We start from the raw sequence: 19,680 nt of genomic DNA, 5'->3' as shown, positions 1-19,680 counted from the left end.
ACCCAACTTCTCACTGGAGGCTTCAAAAGCAAGAAGGGCCTGGAGATTTAAAGTAAGATATTTGGGATAATGTGATTGACAAGGAAATTTCATCCCGAGTGAAGTAACCCAGACCCAGAAAGACACACATGGTTGTGTTCACTTGTAAGGATATATGTTGGTATAATGTTCTTGTGGAATGTACACAATTACCCTTGTTCATTAAAATGCAGATCTCTCTACACCAGCATGTGGTTTCAATGGAAACATTACATTGGGATGTTTATTCTAAGCATCACCTGTTCAAGTTTGTATAAATATGCTACCATTTTTTCTCTGTATTGTGAATAAAATTCTCTCCAATGCTGTGCAATGGAGAGAATAGGGTAGAACATCCTGGACTGAGAAGGAGGAGAAAGAAGGAAGTGAGAGGAGTCTGAGAGGAGAGATCAGAAGGACAAAACTTGGAACCATAGGAGAGATGAACCCGGAATTAAGCTATGATGAACAGCAAGTAATATGACAAATCTGAATGGGAGGAAACTATGTGGGTGTGGAGGTGTAGAGTGGTGTAACTATTGCCTAGCATTGTGCTCTAGGTTAATTAAATAAATCCTAGTCTCTGTATGGTTATTTGGGTATACAGCTGGTTCAGGAATAACTACTGTATAAATAAAACATAAACCAATATTAAAAATTAATATTCAACAATATAATTATTACCCATAGAATATATGATAACCATGCTACAATCCACAAACCCAAATAAGCGAAAGAGGTCCCAAAAAGGATACTTGAATCCCATTCAAAGAGTTAAAAATAGACATCTGAAGTAGATGTAATGAAGGAAGTGGATGAAAAGGGGTGTGGAGATTTAGCAGGAATGGAGATCAGGTAAAGAGAGTGGGGCATAGGGTGATGGGAGAGGATGGAACTGTGCATAGAATGGAAATAGGTGTGTGCAGTAGACCTCTCTGAAACAGGGGAAGCTACCAGAAGGCCATGGGGGTGGCCCTAACAGAGATATATAGTAGTGCCATGTATGGAGTCTTCACTGACAACTTCCTGTAGCCAGGAGGAACTACCAGTGGAGGGAGGGGGACACCAACTCACTCACAAAACCTTCTGTTTGAAATGTGTCTCCTGTATAAGATGTGCAGGGATTAAAGTGGAGTGGACATTGAGGGACTGGCAAGCCAGTGAGCGGACCAACTTGAGACCCATCCCATGAGAGAGCCAATCCCTGACACTGTGAATGAAACTCTGATGTGCTTGCAGATAGGAGCCTGTCTTCAGAAAGGCTTCATCCAGCAGCAAATGGAAACAGGTACAGAAACCTACAGTCAATTAATAGCTATTTACAGGAGTTTTGTGGAAGAAGGGAGCAGGTTTGAAGGAGCCAGAAGGGATAAGGACAACACAAGAAGTCATAGGGAATCAACTAACCTGCGTCTTTGGGGACACACAGAGACTGAACCACCAAACAAATAGCATGCAAGGCAGGACCCAGTCCCCCTACACACATGGAGCAGATGTGCAGCATTGTCATCATAGGGATTCCCTAACAATGGGAGTAGAGGTTCTTTGTTGCCTGCCTTTTGATCACTTTCTTCCAACTGGACTGCCTGGTCTAGCTTCAATATGAGATGTAGCCAGTCCTACTTAATATTCCAAGGTTATTGCTATCCATCAGAGGTCTATCCTTCTCTGGAATAAAGTGGGTGGGGAAGAAAGGGAGGAGGTGGCATCAGGACAGGCTTAAAGAGGAGGAGGTAGGGTAAGTTCACATCGTGATGTAAAGCCAATTAATTAATTAAGTAAATAAGTAATGAAGAAAAAAGGAGTTGATGCAGTACATACTGAGTGCTAAGAAAAAGGAGAAAGGGTTTTAATAGGACAGGGGTACTGAGGAGTCTGTAACAAACCTCCATGGCTGAATGCACTAAACTTGACTTTCCTGAACATATAAATCAGATAAACCCACAAATGATTTTGATATTTTTATTCATTTTATATTTTATTTGTAAGGTTTGGAATACAGAGATGCATGTGCCCATGGAGGTAAGAAGGTGCCTGAGATCCTGTGTATGTCCAGTTACAGAGGGTTGAAATAACTTCTGTGTGTGCTGAGAAGCATCCAGTTGTCCTCTGCAAGAGAAACAGGTGCTCTTACCAACTGAGATATCACTCCTGTCCGTACAAACTGAGACTATAAAAAAGTCTTCTTTGTCCCTTCTCATATCATTACAGGTTCATGTTTGTTTTTCCCTTTGTTCTGATCCATCGGTCATGGGTTCTGATCAATCTAATCCAGACATGTTTCAGCCCAAAACATGCCTTGTTGAGATGTGTTTGTTGCAATCATTTAAGTTCAATCTCAGTTTCCAACTCATGGGACAACTATCAAACTAGTAGCAAAACAAAGTAGATACAAGGTAGAATAAACCTGAGTACAGGGCTGTCCACCCAACCAGCATTCGACCTTCTTCCATCTGTTTCAAATCCTGAGCCACAACGGTGTGCTTCACCAGATAGATGGTGAATGCAACAGCCATACATAGTCTACTTGGGAGTTGCTGGTAAAAACAGTGGCTGTTGCTTCAGGAAGACAGGTGGAGGTCACAAGGAAGCAGGTGCTAGTATCTATGTCTTCAGGTGTTTGACAGTGGTTTCCATGAAAGGCTTCTGTGCAGAAGCCAGGGCATGGAATGCTTCAGCCACCAAGTGGGGATGGAAATCTACCATGATGTTCCAAACCCAGGTCTCAGAGACCTCAGAAGCATGAATGGTAATGAAATCCAGTGCCTGCATTTTCAGGTGCTCTGCACTGTGGAATTCAGCCAAGAGGAGCATGTGAGCAGCATTCTCCACTGAGAGATCCCTGCAGATCACATCCTCACACATGACTTTCAAGCACTCAGGCCACACCTGTCAGCAGCTGTCAGAACACCAGTGGCCATGGTGTTGAGTTTTGGTGCCTTCCCCGTGTAAATGAAGCCCATCATCTCCTTGAAGACTTGAGGCTCCAGGTCCTTGATCCCAACTCTGTTCTTTCGCCTCTCCTCCATGTCATGTTGAAACATGGCTCTGAAAACTGGAGAGCGAGCTGCTGAGATGGTCTTGTGAGCCCAGAATTCCTGACCAGATGCCAAGAGGCAGCAGTCTGTGAAGTGTGAATTCTCCCACAGTGCTCCCAGCTCATCTGTCAAAGAGCACCTTGGAATGTTGATTGCAGATGTCTGTTGAGAAAGGCTGACGACATCTTGGCCAATACTCACCTTGCAAAAGAGTGTGAGGCTGCCATCAGGTAGTAGCCATTGGGCCTGGGACAGGAGGAACTCTCGAGGGATGAACTTTTTGAATCCCCAGTGTTGGTATGGCAGGAAACCCTTGACATTTTGGCTCTCCACATTATTTCTTTTCTCCCCATTGTCATCTAAGATCCAAAACTGGAACTTTGCCCAAGTGGGGCTCTTTGGACAGCTGAGCAATGCCAGGTAAACTGAAAGGTAATCTCTGCTTTCTTCATCAAACCCATTCTGGTATAATTTCAAACACCATTTTCTTTGGTCATTGTCTTCTGATGAGAAAACTGGACTGCTTATGACTTCACTCAATCCCTCCAGAGAAAAATGGAAGTTACTGATTGTCCACTTGTAGGAAAATGTCTTGATGGTGATATGTGTGGAGCCCCAGCTCTCAGCTGCCAGGTCCTCTGTCATTTCTGCTGTAGGTAGTTTAGAAATTAAACTGGATCAAAAGAAAAAAAAAAGAGAGCTAGCATTATTTTCTCTTCACCATGCAGGACACAATTATAGAGAATTATTAAAATTTACTTTCAAATACACCTAGGTTCTCTATTCTATAACTTTGTAAATTTGTATCTCTCTGAAAATATTTATCTAGATTTGAATATTAGTCAGAGAAGTTAGCACCAGTCACTAGCCACTGCTAAATTGTGTGTGTGTGTGTGTGTGTGTGTGTTGACTTTTAAGTCAATGGTATCTAGTTTGTGTTATCATATCCAACTTCTGAAGAGTGGAAAATATTAGAGACTCTCATTTACATGTGCTGTATTAGTCAGGGTCCTCTAGAGTAGCAATGAACAGAAGGAACTTTTTTCTATATAAGCAGAAAGTGAAATTTTGAGAATGACTTACAGGCTGCAGTTCAGCTAATCCAATCATAGTTAAAACCAGTACTCACTTAATCCACAAGGCTAAAAGTCTCAGGTGGTCTTCAGTATATGCTGTACTCCTGAATAAGTAGGCTCTAATGCCGGTGAAGTAATCCACTTGTTATCACCTTGAGGTCGAGCAGGCAAAGAACCAAGGTTTCCCTCTTTTATGTGCTTATATAGGCTTATGGCAGAATGCGTGGCCTAATTAGAGGTGTGTGTTTTTCCTACCTCAAAAGTCTGTATTTGAATTGGGTCTGCCTACTTCATCTTAAGCAAAATAATCTAATAGGTGTGCTCTCCCAGTTTGAACTTTACTAAATTCCAGAATTTATCCTATTGGAAGGGGGGAAAAGGACATCAAAAGTGTGTTGGGCTTACCATGGTCAATGTTCCTTAAAAAAGGATGAAGGCAGTATCTCTCCAGCTATTGTCTACCTTTGTGATTGTGTTACACTCATCCCTGCCAGCGACAGGGAAGTGTGTTGTCTCTGTCTTTTAAGGGTTCTGAGTGTTCACAGCATGGAGGATGGGAGGAAGACCTTGTATATGCTGTGCAGGAAGCAGAGCCAGGAAGCTGTGAATGTGGGGTTCATTCTGCCTTTTATTCCAAACAGACCAGCAGTCTGTGTGATGGCTCCTCTTTGTTTTTTTGCTGGTCTTATACTTTTCTCTCAGAGAATCATCCTTGGAAATATTTGCCCAGCTCTACTTGAGGGTGTGGTTTATGAATATCCTAAAGTTTTCTCGATTCAATCATAGAATAGAAGTATTCAATACCTCATGTTCTGCAACCTCCCCTGGTGAATTCTGTCCATTCAACCTTAGAACTGCCATGCTTGCTCTGCTAGGCTTTAGTACTGAGAGATTATGCAGGTTTCCAAAGATTATTCAGGTTTCCAAGGGTGCAGCATATAGGCAACAGTACCCAGGATTGTGCTTTGTGATGTTTCCCATTATGTAAAGTGATGTGTAAATGCTCCCTACATCTCTTTTCTCCTCTCAGTTCTTCACATCTTGGAGAGACTCACTAAGCCTAGAGAACATGGAAATAGTTTTTGTGATTCAATCAGCTCAGCAGTTACCAGGCAGCTCTCTTGTGAGTCCTGCTCCAATGCTGCCCATCCCTCAGTACAGCATAAATCAGTCAATTGGCTTCGATCCTTTGACTTTGGCTCCTTAGTTAGACGTCTTGTGTGTCTTTACTAAATGTTTCCCAGGTGGCTGTAGGTTTCAGTTAACTGGTACCCGCTTTCTCAAATCTGTCATTTGGATGTTTGCAGGTGATCAATGCAAGCCACCTCCTTTGCAAGAAATGTGCTCCTAATTTTGCTTACTGAGCACAGAAGAGCATGATCCAAGAGAGTGGGAGCAGCCTCTTACAGGAGAGCTGCAATCCTCTGGAGCAGGAAGCTTGGGCTCTGACCACAAAGGTTCTCAGTCTTGGAGTGAGAAAGGGGAAAGTGCTCTTTGTGGGATAGTTCTCTTTGAGAAATGACTGACAAAAGGAATTCAGTTTGTAATACCATGATCACGGGAAACTCAGAGTCCACCATGTGATGACTCCATGCAAGACAGCTTTATTAGGACATTGATCAAACTCGGGACCCAGGTCGCACTGATGCAGCAGCAGAGAACTGGGATCCTGAGCTCTGAGTGAGCAGAGTTTTTAAAGGGAAAGATTGCAAGCATGGGGTTTCCATGATAGCAAGCTGGGCTGTACCTGATATTATGACAGAAAGCAGGTGGGTTCATGCCTCGATGTTACAGGATTGGGTAAAAGCCATAGGGGAGAGGTGACTGTTTGCATAGTCACAATTGCCATTCTTAAAAACTACATCTTAATCGTTGGGGAGAATTTTCCCAACCAATTCTCATTAATTACTGCCAGAGAGATTGTCTCTATTTTATACTAAATATTCATTATGTGATATTTCCTGAAAGCACTTGCTAGAAGAGCAAACTTTGTTTTCTGCCAGGTCACATTCTGTAGTATTTCCTGGTACCTGAGTTCAGTTTACACTCAAGAAGCCTCCTCATTTCAAAATGGAGTCACTCAGGCTAACTTAATCTCTTCATTCCCTCCTTTTCTTGTAAATAAAGAAGCCAATCTAGGGCTCTTACAGACAATGGTCAGCTTCTAACAGGCAGTACTGGGTTCTAGTTAACATCAACTACATAATCCCTAGTCTTTGTCTAATATATCCTAACAACTTTTTAAGCAAGCATGATCCAAAAATGACCATACGCAAAAGATTCTGCCTTTGAGCTGTTATAATACTGGCTTTCAACATCCAGTATTGCAGTACTGAAAGGGTTAGACTAAGTTTGTAACCTGTATGTCTTCTACAGCCTATAGTTTTGTGTTTTAGGTTCAGTTTAAGCTTTCCAGAGAATTGAGTAATGTGAACCTATCTGTGAGGACAGATAAAAAAAAAAGCCTTCAAGCAGTGACCTTCACTCAGCAAAAGAAAGACCAGACCCTTGTCTTTGAGATATTTTTTCTTAGCAACCAACCCAGATGGCCTCAATCCTTCTTCTGAGTAGCTCCTGACCTCCAGCCAAAAGTCTGAAACCCCAATCTTCAAGGATGGGCTAACCACCCCCACTTTCAATTGCAGCTGCATCCACACTTGGCAGGACTGGCCAAGCTTGAGCACCTAAGACTAACCAATTATCTTACTTTATAGCTTCCTCATCCAATGACAAAACTGTGACTTCAAATTTCCCACAATTTTTCTTTGAAAAACCTAAATGACTTTGTCTCCTGGTGCGACTCTTTGTTGACCAGGCAGAAATGACCCCATTGTGCAATGGTTAAAATAAACCTCTTGCTTTTGCAATGAGTAGCATGGTCTGTGGGAGTTCCTGGGAAGGGCACAAACTTGAACTCCTGAGCTGTGAGACCCCAGGTCTTACACTATGAACATGGTTGAGGAAATGTCCTTGATGTATACTTGAGTATCATTCGGATATATGCCTAGGAATGGTATGGCTGGGTCTTGAGGTAACACTATTCCTATTTATCTGAGAAAGCACCAGATTGATTTCCAAAATGGTTGTTCAAGTTTGCATTTCTACCAGCAATGGAGTAGGGTTCCTCTTTCTCCACATCCTCTCCCGCACGTGTTTTCAGTTGAGTTTTTGATCTTAGCCATTCTGATGGGAGTAAGGTGAAATCTGAGGTTTGTTTTGATTTCTGTTTCCCTGATGGCTAAGGATGTTGAGCATTTCTTTAAGTGTTTCTCTCCCATTCTATATTCCTCTACAGAAAATTCAGTTTAGCTCTGTTCCACATATTTTAATTGGATTACTTAATTTGTGGCAGCCCATTTGAAGTTAATGGCAAACTAGAGTGGGCATCTCAGCAGTGGAATTCGGCCTCTTGGCCCTGGTTCCTATCTAGAGCTTGGTCTCTCAGAGATTGACCCTGGCAATTCTACAGCAGAGGGCTCTGACCCTGAGAACTAGACAATAAATTCCATGAAATCATGGTAACCAGACAGCAGGTTCTGTGTAACCTTGAGTGAGCCCTCTGTGTTTTGGCTAAGTAAAATTGCCTCCGTGAGAAACTGCTTGTACTTTCCTGCTACTTAAGTGTTAACCTGACTTTCAGTAAAGGACACCTAGATCAGAGCCTAGACTTAGTGTCCCTCTTTGTGTTGCCCTGTCTCCTTCCGCCCAGCCCTCACTCAGGTGGTATCCAGGTTTCACTGCAGGCCGGTGACATTAATTTGTTGCATTAACTTCTTACGTTCTTTAGATATTCTGGATATTGGCCCTCTGTCAGATACAGGGCTGCTGAAGATCCTTTTCCAATCTGTAGGCTGTTGTTTTGTTCTGATGACAGTATCCTTTGTTTTACAGAAGCTTTACAGTTTCATGAGGTCCCGCTTATTGATTGTCAGTCTTAGAGTCTGTGTTGTTGGTGTTCTGTTCAGGAAGTTGTCTCCTGTGTCAATGAGTTCAAGGATCTTCAGGGGGAGGTTTCTTATATGATTTTGTTTAAAATATTTTCTGGGCCTTTGAGCTGGGATTCATTGCTCCTTCAAGTCCTATTATTCTTAAGTTTGTTTTTTTCATAATGTCCAAGAAATCATGGAATATTTGACTCAGGAAATTTTTTTGGAGTTAATGTTTTCATTTCCTTTTATTGTATCTTCAGTACCTGAGATCTCTAGTCCTTACCTTGTATTTTGTTAGTAATGCTTGTGTCTATATTTCCTGTTCACTTACTCCATTTTCCATTTCTAGAGTTCCCTCAGTTTGTTTTCATTTAATTGAATCTATTTCCATTTTTAGGTATTCAAGAGTTTTATTGAGTTTCTACAACATTGTTTTTGTTGTTACTGATGCTCTTTTTTTTTTTTTTTCATTTGGCTTTATGGCTTCCTTCAAGGTATTTACTTACCGCCTCTAATTTTTGTTTGTCTCTTTTTTTACCTCTGAATTATCGAATTAATTACTTAACTAATTAATAAGTTAAGTTTACAATTTCTTTTCTCTCTTTTATTCTCTTCTCCCAGTGCCCACTTACACCCCACATTTTCCCCTCCCCTTCTCACCAGAGAAGGGGATATGTCCCTATGAATTCCAGCCTTCTCTGGCACATCAAGTCACACTAGAGCTAAGCATATGGTTTCCCAGTGAGGCCAAATAAGGCAGCTCAGGTATGGGAAAAAACTAAAATGCTCCAATTGTCACATTTGATATATATATATATATATATATATATATATGGGGGGGAGGACTAGGTCCAGCCCATGCATGCTCTTTAGTTGCTGGCCCAGTCTCTGTGAGCCCCTATGGACCCTGGTTAGTTTACTCTGAAGGTCTCCTTTTAGTGTCCTTGAAACCTCTGACACCCTCAATCTTTTCTCACACTTTTTCACAAGACTCCATGATCTCTGCCTATTGTTTGGATGTTGGTCTTTGTATCTCTTTACCTCAGCTCTTACATGAAGTTTTTCAGAAGACAGTTATGCTAGATTTCTTCTTTCTTTTTTAACTGTTTTTCTCTTTTTAAAACATTTTAATATGATTTTTTAAATATTACAGTTTATTCACTTTGTATCCCAGCTGTATCTCCACGATGGTCCCTTCCCAATGCTGCCCTCCCTCCCTTATTTCCTCCCATGCCCCTACCTAAGTCCACTGATAGTGGAGGATCTCCTCCCCTTCCATCTGACTCTAGTCTATCAGGTCTCTTCAGGACTGTTTTTCATAGTCTTCCAATGTGGTCCGGTCTGGGTGCTCTCCACTCACAGGGAGGTGGTCTAAGAGCCAGCCACTGTTCCCATTATTAGAAAGTCTATTTGCAAACTGAGCTGCCAAGGCCTACCTCTGTGAAGGTGATATAGGTTATCTTCATGAATGGTCCTTGATTGGAGTATCAGTCTCAGAAAAGTCTCCTAGGCCCATAATTTTGGTTCTGTTGTTTTCCTTTTGGAGCTCCAGACCCTTCCAGGTCTTTCTATCTTGTCCTTCTTTTATCAGATGCCCTGCACTCTGCCCAAAGTTTGGTTGTGAGTGTCAGCATCTGCTTTAATAGGTTCTGGCTATTATGAATAAATCTGCTACAAACGTGATTGAGCAAATGTCCTTGTTGTATACTTGAGCGTCTTTTGGATATATGCCTAGGAGTGGTATAGCAGGATCTTGAGGTAGCACTATTCCTTATTATCTGAGAAAGCACCAGGTTGATTTCCAAATTGGTTGTACAAGTTTACATTCCCACCAGGAATTGAGGAGGGTTCTCCCTGGATTTCTAAAGCGTGTGATTGTTATTTGTTTTCTAAAAGAAAATATTTGTATCTAAAAGTTCTGGCCACTGGGAGGTTCAAGATAAAGTGTGTTTCTGGGTATTGGTCAGTGACTCTTAGGAATGGGGATCTGCTAGAGGTCTCAAGGGATTCACGGGAGGTAGGAGAGTCTTCCCCCAGTGTCTACTTATTTTGTTTCTTTGAAATTTGGGGAGACAATGAGAAAAGGTCACACCAGAAGTTCTGCCATAACGTCAGGGATGAGATTGCTGATTGTGGATCTACAGGTAATGAAGGAGAGGGTAGGATCTACACACAGGACTATAGGACATGCAGGACTGGGCTGTGGATGACCAAGAAGTTCATGCTTAGCTGGAAGCTGCAATAGGGCAAGGAGTTGTGGGGAGGGATTTTAAAGGGTATTGTCTGTGAGAACCACAGTTGTTGGCAGATGGAAAGGAAGGTTGCAGCTGGTATTCTGTTGCAGCTATAAGGATAAGACTGGAGGATTGGAATTGGAGTGGAGGAGGAAGAGCTGAAATTCTTGAGTTTCTTTTACAGCACATCTGCAACCATGGTGTGTAGGTTTGGTGCCTCCCCCAGGTAAATGAAGCCCATCATCTCCTTGAAGACTTGTAGCTCTCTGTGAGGTAACTCAAAGAGGTGCTTTCATCTCTCTTCCATCTTATGTTCAAACAGGTCTCTAAACACTGGAGAGCTAGCTGCTAAGATGGGGTGGTGTGCAAAGAATTTGTGAACAGATACCACAGTCAACAGTCTATGGAAAGGGAATTTTCCCATTACTCTCCTAGGTGAGGTTAAGTAAAACTTTCTCACAGGTAGATGCTCCAGTTTGGGGTATGAGTTAATTCTAGAAGTAATCAAGTTTTTAACAAGAGGAGACATCACATGAATTTTGTTACAGTAGTTAAACTGCCACAAGTGAAGGGATCATGGTATGTGCTCACTTATAGGGGGGCATTAGCCATTTGGTAGAGGATAATCATGCTACAATCCACAGAGACAAAAAAGCCAAGGAGGGCCCAAGGGAGGATACTTTAATCTCACATAGAACGAAAATAAAATGGAAACTGAAATAGGTGGAAGGAGAAAGCTAGGTGGGAGAATGGATGGGGAGGAAAACAGTGGTGGGATCATGGGTGGGGAGAGAATGATTGTGGGCCAGAAAGGAAGGACCTTGTGAGAGAAGAGAAATTGCTAAATGGGGCATCTCTGAGAGGTGGCTCCCAGGAGTCTACGGGGAATGACCTTAGCTGGGACTCCTAGCAGCTGGGGATATGGAAACTTTCTGTATTCATGCAGAACTCTCCGTGGAGGGAGGGGAGACCCACTCACTCATAAAAGCTGTGACCTAAAATGTGTCTCACCAACAAGAAATGTAAGGATTAAAGTGGGTGGAGATTGAGGGAATGCCTAGCTGGTGAGCAGACCAGTTTGAGAGCCATCCCATGTGAGAGAGCCACACCCTGACACTATTAATGAAACTCTGATGTGCTTGCAGTCAGGAGCCTAGCATAATTGTCTTTTGAAGGACTGCATCCAGCAGCAGATGGAAATGGATGCAAAGACCAACAGACAATTAATAGGCTGAGCTCAGGGAGTTTTGTGGAAGAGTGGGAGGAAGGCTTGAGGGAGCCAGAGGGGTCAAGGACAGCACTAAAAGGCTTAGGGAATCAAGTAACCTGGGCCCATGTGGGCTCAGAGAGACTGGACCACCAACCAAAAACCAAGCATGGGCTGGACACAGACCGTGAACACTCATATAGCAGATGTGCAGCTTGGTCATGATATGGATTCCCCAACAATGGGAGTAGAGGTTCCTTGTTGCCTGCCTTTGGATCACTTTCTTCCAACTGGACTGCCTGGACTAGCCTCAATAAGAGATGTGCCCAGTCCTACTTGACATTCCAAGGGGGTTGCTATCCATCAGAGGTCTATCCTTCTCTGGAAATAACGTTGGTGGGGAAGAAAGGGAGGGGGAGGCATAGGGAGGAGCTTACAGAGGAGGAGGTAGGGTAAGTTCACATCCTGATGTAAAGCCAATTAATTAATTAAGTAATTAAGTAATGGAGAAAAGTGGAGTTGCAGCAGTAGACAACAAGTGCTAATAAAAAAGAGGAATGGGTTAATAGGGTAGGGGCAAAGAGGAGTATGTACAAAAATCCACAGCTGAGCAGAGTTGCATGCACTAACCTTGACTTTCCTAAACCTATAAACCAAAGAAACCCTCAAATGAATTCAATATTTCTATTCATTTTATATTTTATTTGTAAGATTTTGTATACAGAGATGTATGTTCACGTGGAGGCAAGAAAGTGCCTCAGATCCTGTGTATGTCCACTTACAGATGGTTGAAACCTCTCCTGTGTATGCTTGGAAGCATCTAGGTGTCTTCTGCATGAGCAAAAGTTGCTCTTCCCAACAGTTGTTTTTCACAGCCGTGATTAACCCTGATCTTAAAAAAGGAAATGTCTTCTTTTTCCCTTCTCATATCATTACAGGTTCATGTTTGTTTTCCTCTTTGTTCGGGTCCCTGGTCATGGGTTCGGCTCAACCCATTCCAGACATGTATCAGCCCAAAGAACCTCTGTTAACATGCATTTGTTGCAATCAACTAAATTCAATCTCTTCCTTCCATCATGTCTTCCTCTCTCCTCTCTCTCTCTCTCTCTCTCTCTCTCTCTCTCTCTCTCTCTTCATTCCCATCTAAGAATGTTGTTTCATATCAGATCTGTTTTGTGCCTCATCATTATTTAATTGGTCCCAACATATATAGAAAATATTTCTGAACAAAGTATAAAAGAAGAGATATGTCTGAAATTGTAGTGCCTCTTACTAATACTGAGATAATGTCAGTGTGGTTGATCAATGATTATTGGCAAATCGCTTATCTAATTGGGAGAAATTAATAATAAGTATCCTAAAAGTGGATCAATTCATTTTATAAAAAGAACAAATTGGATTCTTCCACTTACTGTAAAGAGAACAACAATTCCAGAGGCACCAACATTCTAGACTGATGCAAACAAGATGGTTGCAGATTGTAAGTCAGACAAAATAAGCATGGTGACCAAAAGTCCATTTACCTCAATTCAAATCTCACAATTGTATGCAATCCTTATGGTATTATTAGATTTTCCAGGATCTCTTAATATAATTACTGATTATTTATATGCAGAAAGAGTTGTTTTGCATATAGAGACTGCTGAATTTGATCCTGTTAAACCAGGCTCAGAAATAACTTCATTCTTTCTGTGATTACAACAGGTCATCATAAGTAGAAACTATCCATTTGGTCACATACAGGTTTGCCAGCCACAAGCAAGTGAGGAAAATGACCAATTACGAATATGAAACATTTTAGAAGCCTCTAAATTTCATGAGAAACATCATGTTAATGAGAAATGTTTCAAGAAAACATTGGCAACAAGCTAAGGAAAATATAATAAAAAATATATATATCCTACATGTTCTCTATATAACCAAATTCTGTTACCTACTGGTAGTAACCTTAAGGGGACCAAACACAAAATGAAACCTGGGAGATGAATGTTTTTCATTTTGCCAAATTTGGAAAACAAAGGTATATACACCATACCATTGATACATACTCAGGCTTTCAATGGGCAACTGCTTCAAGTTCTTCAAAGGATGATTGTGCGATTATACACTTATTAGAAAGAATGGCAATTAAGGGGATATGTACACAAACTAAGACCGATAATGCTCCCACCTGTGTAGCCAATAAGACGAAACTATTCTTTGCATATTACACTATAATGCACATTACAGGTATTACAATCCTACAAGATAAGCAGTTGAAGAAAGAACCAATCACACCTTAGAAGAGATGCTTCCTTCAGGAAAAACCATCTTCCTGCCAAGGGGATTCCCTCTACCACAGGATTCCAGTCGCCACCAGAAAATAACACCCAACAACTAAGATAATTAATGTGTAGAAGTCAGCATAAAAGCTCAACCAACAAAAGATAGAGCAATATGGCATCTCCAGAACACAGTTATCCAGGGGCAAGTAACCCTGGACACCTGAGCATAATTGAAGTTCAACAAGATGACCTAACGTCTATGCTCATGAAGAGGATAACAGAGGAAACAAATAAAATTCATAAAGAACTAGAGGAAGATAAACTCAAACAGATTATGGCCACCTGCAAAGAAATACAGGAAGCTGCAGCCAAACAGTTTGTGGCCTTTAGAGAGGAAATGCTTAAATCACTGAATGAAATAAAAGAAACAGAAGACTGTTGAAACAAACAGCTGAAGGAATTGAAGGAAAAACAGGAAAATACAGTCAGACAGGTGAAGGAAATCAACAAAACCGCTCAAGATCTGAAGATAGAATTGGAAAATTTAAAGAAAACACAAATGGAGGAAATTGTGGAGAGAAAGAATTTAGGGAAGAAAACAGGAACTACAGAGGTTAGCATAACCAATAGACTACATTTTCTTAATGTTGAAAAAAAGGAACAACAACAGCTGAGAGACACTGGCTTACTGAAAATAAACGGAAGAGCTGGGTCAACTAATATACTATAAGGATGCAGTAATAGAAAGGAAATCTGCAATAGTTTTGAGATGGGGATGTGGTTAGGCTTATGTATCTACAGGGAATGACAAAATATGCTTACCAACAAGACTTACGAAGATTAGATCTGACCAGGGAAAACCTCTTATCACCTGAGACATGAGTGTCTTCAAAAAGCAATAGCCCGGGTGATTCACTCCTGCCAACTGTTTTGTTTTGTTTTGTTTTGTTTTGTTTTGTTTTGTTTTACCTCACTTACAGATTTTTCTAAAATTTGCATGCAAATCATCTTCAAAAGGGCTACCCCAAACACAACACAAAGACTAGACAGACAACAGAAATAATGGACAAAAAAGATTCAGCTAGCTTTCCTGGGACTTGGCCAATATCGCAGATTTTATAGGACACTCAAGAGTGTCTATATCTTTGTCTACAGGATATCCCCATTCTCAAAAGGTGGGGATGATATTCTAGGTCGTTTGATGTGTTACTTTGCGTAGGTATGAATTAATGTATATTAATAGCAATTTAAGTTTATTTTGTGAAAATTCAAGGTTATTTTGTATTGTATGTGGATAAAAATTTAAGGTTATTTTGTGTAACTATTGTATATTGATAGAAATTCAGGTTATTTTGTATGGCTTTGGAAATATAAAAGCTTTTTTGTTTAATTATTGTTTATTGATAGAAATTTAATGCTTTGTTTGGCTATTATTTGATATATAGTTCTAGTCTTATGGTTCGCATAATTATGATTATTCTTATTGTGTGAAGCGTGTTAATGTAAAAGGTAAAAACACATTTTTAAACAGAAATGAGAAAATGAAGTGGAAGTTTCTGATTTCCTTGACGACTCAGTTTTGTCTTGTATGTTTTACTGCAAGTGGGGCACATGATGTTTTCTTGTAGGTTGGATGGTGAGAGAGCATGTGATATTTTGTTCTGACCCCTCACCTGCAAGTGATGTGACTTTGGACAACTGAGACCATCTCTGGGAGGACTCTGAGGAGAGGAGATATATATAGGTTCCCATACAGTGAGGCTTCGATTTTTGGGTTGACATGTCTGCGCTTGTATTAGTGCTCTGACACTTGACTTTGAAGAGAGAAATATTCCAGAGAACTTCTCCAGGCAATTCAACTGAGTCTGGCAGCTTTTTCTGACTTCATGTTGCTTGGTATTGGTCTTTAGACTGGACTGTTCGTATCCTAATAACTTTATTTTGGTAATCCCCTACAGACCCATTGACCCTAATCAGCAGGAATTTGATAGAAGAGGTCTTCAGCCCTTTTCACTTCTAATCTTCTCCTAGGATGGGAGTGGGGGTTTGTCCCATTCAGAAGGAGTTCAACAGTTTCTTATGGAGTGGCAAAAAGAATGGAGGTGGCGACAAGAGACACAAAAGAATAAGCGCAAGTCTATACTCTGATCTCACTTTCATTTACTGAAAATTTTTCACACAATTTTATAGGGAGAAGGCAGGAAGGGAAAATGTGTCAGCAATGTAGTTTAGAAAACATAACTGGGTGATTAATGATGATGCAGAACACCACAAGAAAGTTTACTAAAAGAGATACAACAAGAATATCAGCTAAGATATCTGAAAATATCTAGCCTGACACACAGAAGTCTCATAGGTGCCAGAAATGTAAATCTCTCACCTACGACCTTGCAGCTGTCTGTAACTTTCAACTAGCTGGCCTTGGCTCCCAGCATCCCCTCCCTTTCTCAAATAATTTAAGAGGCTAGCAGGTAGGTTATGAACCTGAGGTCCTTTGAAGACAGCTGGCATTAACCAGAGAGGGGAAGTAGAGACCTGATCCTCCCAGGTCGTTTTGCAGCCTTTTTGGGTGTCTTTTTGGGGAGGAGACGAAGACCCCATCAACACCTGAGGGCATCCCCAGCAGGTTGTGGTTAGGGGTAATCAAACACCAACCTCTATGCAATCAGGTTTGCTTCTCAGGGAACTCAGAAGCGGACAATTAGGTCCTTCCCCTGTGGTACCTTGTCCTATACCCATGTGGTCCCCATGCCAGATCAGGCAAGCATTTATGTGAGTTTTATGCTGTTCTCATGAGAGCCAAACACAATCAAGACCCATGTGTTGACTGTTACCAGTCTTCCACGGGCTCAGCTAAGCCTCTGTCAGCCAAATTAAGTCTGTGGTAATGAACTTGTATGTGTTTAGATGCCAGGGAGTCAATTTGTTCTTTTACAAAACTAGTAAGCCTTTTGATGGCCCATAGGCTGAAAGATATGAGAAGAAGGAAGCCCACCATGGGTCCCAAGATTGAAGGGAGGAGAGTGGTGAGCCAGGGAGAGGTTGAAAACCAATTATGAAACCAACTTTCCTCTTGTTCTCTCTGTGTTTTTCTCCTCTCCAAGCCCTCTCTAACTTTAGCCATGCTGTCTTTCACAACCCCAGAATAGTCCATGTAAAAACAACATTCTTCCTTGAGGGCAGCACATAGCAGTCATCTTGACTGGCGGGGTCTTCTTTGACATCATTATCATTATCAGGAGAAAACTCCTCATCCACTTGTTGCACCAGGCATTCAAGTAGCCATCAAGCTGCATCATTTTCCTACAGAGAAAACACAGACAACTCCTTGTCCCCATATGAACACAGGGTCGGGTGCATGCCATTGATTTGTTAAAAGATTTCTCCATTTTACTTTAGTAAAATTTATTTTTGGTTTTTGTATGCAAATATCTATCTGATGCAGATTTACCATGCTTATCCAAATTTTAAATTTTCAGATCCATTTTGTTTTTAATTTAGGTGTCCATGGGAGTAGCTCCCCCTTCTTTGTTTTTTGCAAATAAATCTTAATTGTTTAGTGGGCATGCTCTAGCATGCCTTGTCCTTGAGGACTGTAAGATATTCCAGTTGTATGGGAAACTTGAAACTGTTGACAAAATCTTTTAAAAGATTTGTTAGTATATCCTGCTCTATTGTCAGTTTTTGATTGCTTAGGAACTCGTCGAACATTAAAAGCCTGTAGACAATGAGCAATAACATTTTTTTTGCAGCTTCTCCTGGTTGAGGAGTGGCAAAAATAAATCCAGAATAGGTATCAATGCAAACATGTACATATTTTAATTTTCCAAATTTAGGAATATGAGTAATATCCATTTACCAAATTTGATTTGGAACCAATCCTTTTAGGATCGACTCCTGAACGAGGAAGAGGCTGAAATTGAGGACAAGTACTGCAAGCCTTGATTATAGTACGGCCTGGTTTTTAGTCAACCCATATTTAAGGTTTCACTATGACTATTAAGATGATGCATGTTATGGGTATCCTGGGCTCTTTTTAACTGTCAACAATAAACTTTAGTGGCTTTATCTACCAATGCATTTTCTTTAGACAGGTGTCCTAGCAAATTAGAATGAGCCCTTAAATGTTCTATAAAAAAGGGAAAGTTTCTTTCCTGTACCAAGTTTTGAATTTGTAAAAAATAAAATTCCAGCAGGAGAAAATATCTGGATTTGACCTGCCTAGTCTCTAACCTAGGCAAAGAGCGAGCTACATACACACTATCTGTAAAAATGTTTAAAACTGCTTATTAAAACTTTTGAAACACAGCCAATACTGTAGATAACTCCTATTTGCACAGATGTGCTAAACACTTGAAAAGACATTGTTTTGCTTTCATAAGCATAGACAGCAACACCAGATAATGAATCATCAATAAATATCATTAAAGTATCAACAATTGGAATAACTTTTATTTAAAATGGAAAATCTATAGGCTGTACCTTTAAAAACTGGATTAATTTATTTTCTTGTGGCTCAACAGGTTGGACTCTGTCATAATAAGCTTACATATGTTAAAATACCATATTTTTCAGATCTTTGACAAGTCTGAGAGCCAGCATATTTGAGTTACTCTTCTTCTAATTTCATCATCTGCTCTAAACTGTGTCCTATAAAACAGGATGTTATAATGTTTAATTTTGCCAAATATTTTAAATGTATGTTTTAGAATCAAATATTAGGTAGATCTATATAGGCAAACTTTATGGTTACCCATTTTAATATTAACCTTTAAAAAAACAACCTAAACAAAGAGATTAGGTAAAATTTAATCTTGTGTACTCAACTATACTCTTTAGCATAACTTTAAATCTGCTCTTTTTAAAATAAAATCAAAGCAAAAATTTAATCAAACATAATTTATAAAGGGGCTACCAAATCTTATTAATCCTATCATATTGTATTAAAACTTAACAGCAAAAATTAAAGGACAAAAGTTTTATTTAGCATTAAACAGAGAACTAACTATACTTAGCCTGCAGGCTTCACGAAAATAGACTATTCTGGCCATACCAAATCCATAGGCCAGAAAGAAACAGCATTAAATCATTTATTTTAGGTACAGGCATCCAGGCATATACTTTGCATAATATTTAACAATGATCTGAATATAACCCTGCATAACGCTGGGCTAACATGGAGCTGTAGTCCTTTTTGTCCTATAAAAGAGCATAAGCAAACATTTTTCATTCAAGAATCTCCAGCCTTTTAAAATGAAGAACAACATATTATAAAGATTTTTTGACGTGATATATTGTAATAACTGCAGGTTTGTTTACTTGGATTAAACAGCATGACTTGATTTTACCTTGTAAAATTAATAAACTAAATACCAAGGTCTTCTGACCTCCCCCAAAGGGGTGAGAAACTGTTTTTAAGTTTTTGTTAGACTATCCAAGGATTATTATATTAAAATACCTGATAAATTTTAAAATGTTTTATAGAGTTTAACTCTGATGGTCCAGGACCAAACTTAGAGGTGTTGATTTGTCTCATGTCCAAAAATATTAATATCTTCAGTCACATTTTAAAATATCATCATTTTAATTCCACAGATAAACACATACACGCACAGATTCCAGAAGGAACAGAGCCCCCATGGTCCTGTCTTTACACAGAATAAGGTCCCAGAAACCCTCTTGCCTTTATACCAAACCTTACAAATAAAATACAAAATGAATAAAAACATTGAGGGTTTTGTGGGTTTTCCTGGTTTCTTTGTTCAGGAAAGTCAAGTTTAGTGCATCCAGCTCTGCTCAGCTGTGGATGTTTGTGCAGACTCCTCAGTGCCCCCTCCCTATTAAAACCCTTTCTCCTCTTTCTTAGCACTCAGTGGCTACTGCCGTATCTCCTTTTTTCTTTATTGCTTATTTA

The 19,680-nt window shown here is 40.2% G+C and overlaps 1 protein-coding gene across 1 annotated transcript; it reads right to left on the bottom strand.

Moving 5' to 3' along the window:
* Window positions 1–2,622: 2,622 nt before the first annotated feature.
* On the bottom strand, window positions 2,623–3,701 carry LOC132646075 (speckle-type POZ protein-like). Its single transcript, XM_060363322.1, is given in 2 exon segments — window positions 2,623–2,894; window positions 2,897–3,701. Coding segments are annotated over 2 exon segments (1,077 nt in total).
* Window positions 3,702–19,680: the final 15,979 nt, after the last annotated feature.

Source organism: Meriones unguiculatus, chromosome 10 (assembly GCF_030254825.1).
Source record: "Meriones unguiculatus strain TT.TT164.6M chromosome 10, Bangor_MerUng_6.1, whole genome shotgun sequence".
NCBI classification, from domain to species: Eukaryota; Metazoa; Chordata; class Mammalia; order Rodentia; family Muridae; genus Meriones; species Meriones unguiculatus.
Note: the sequence above shows the minus strand (reverse complement) of the source record. Positions and strands in the feature narration are given on the sequence as shown.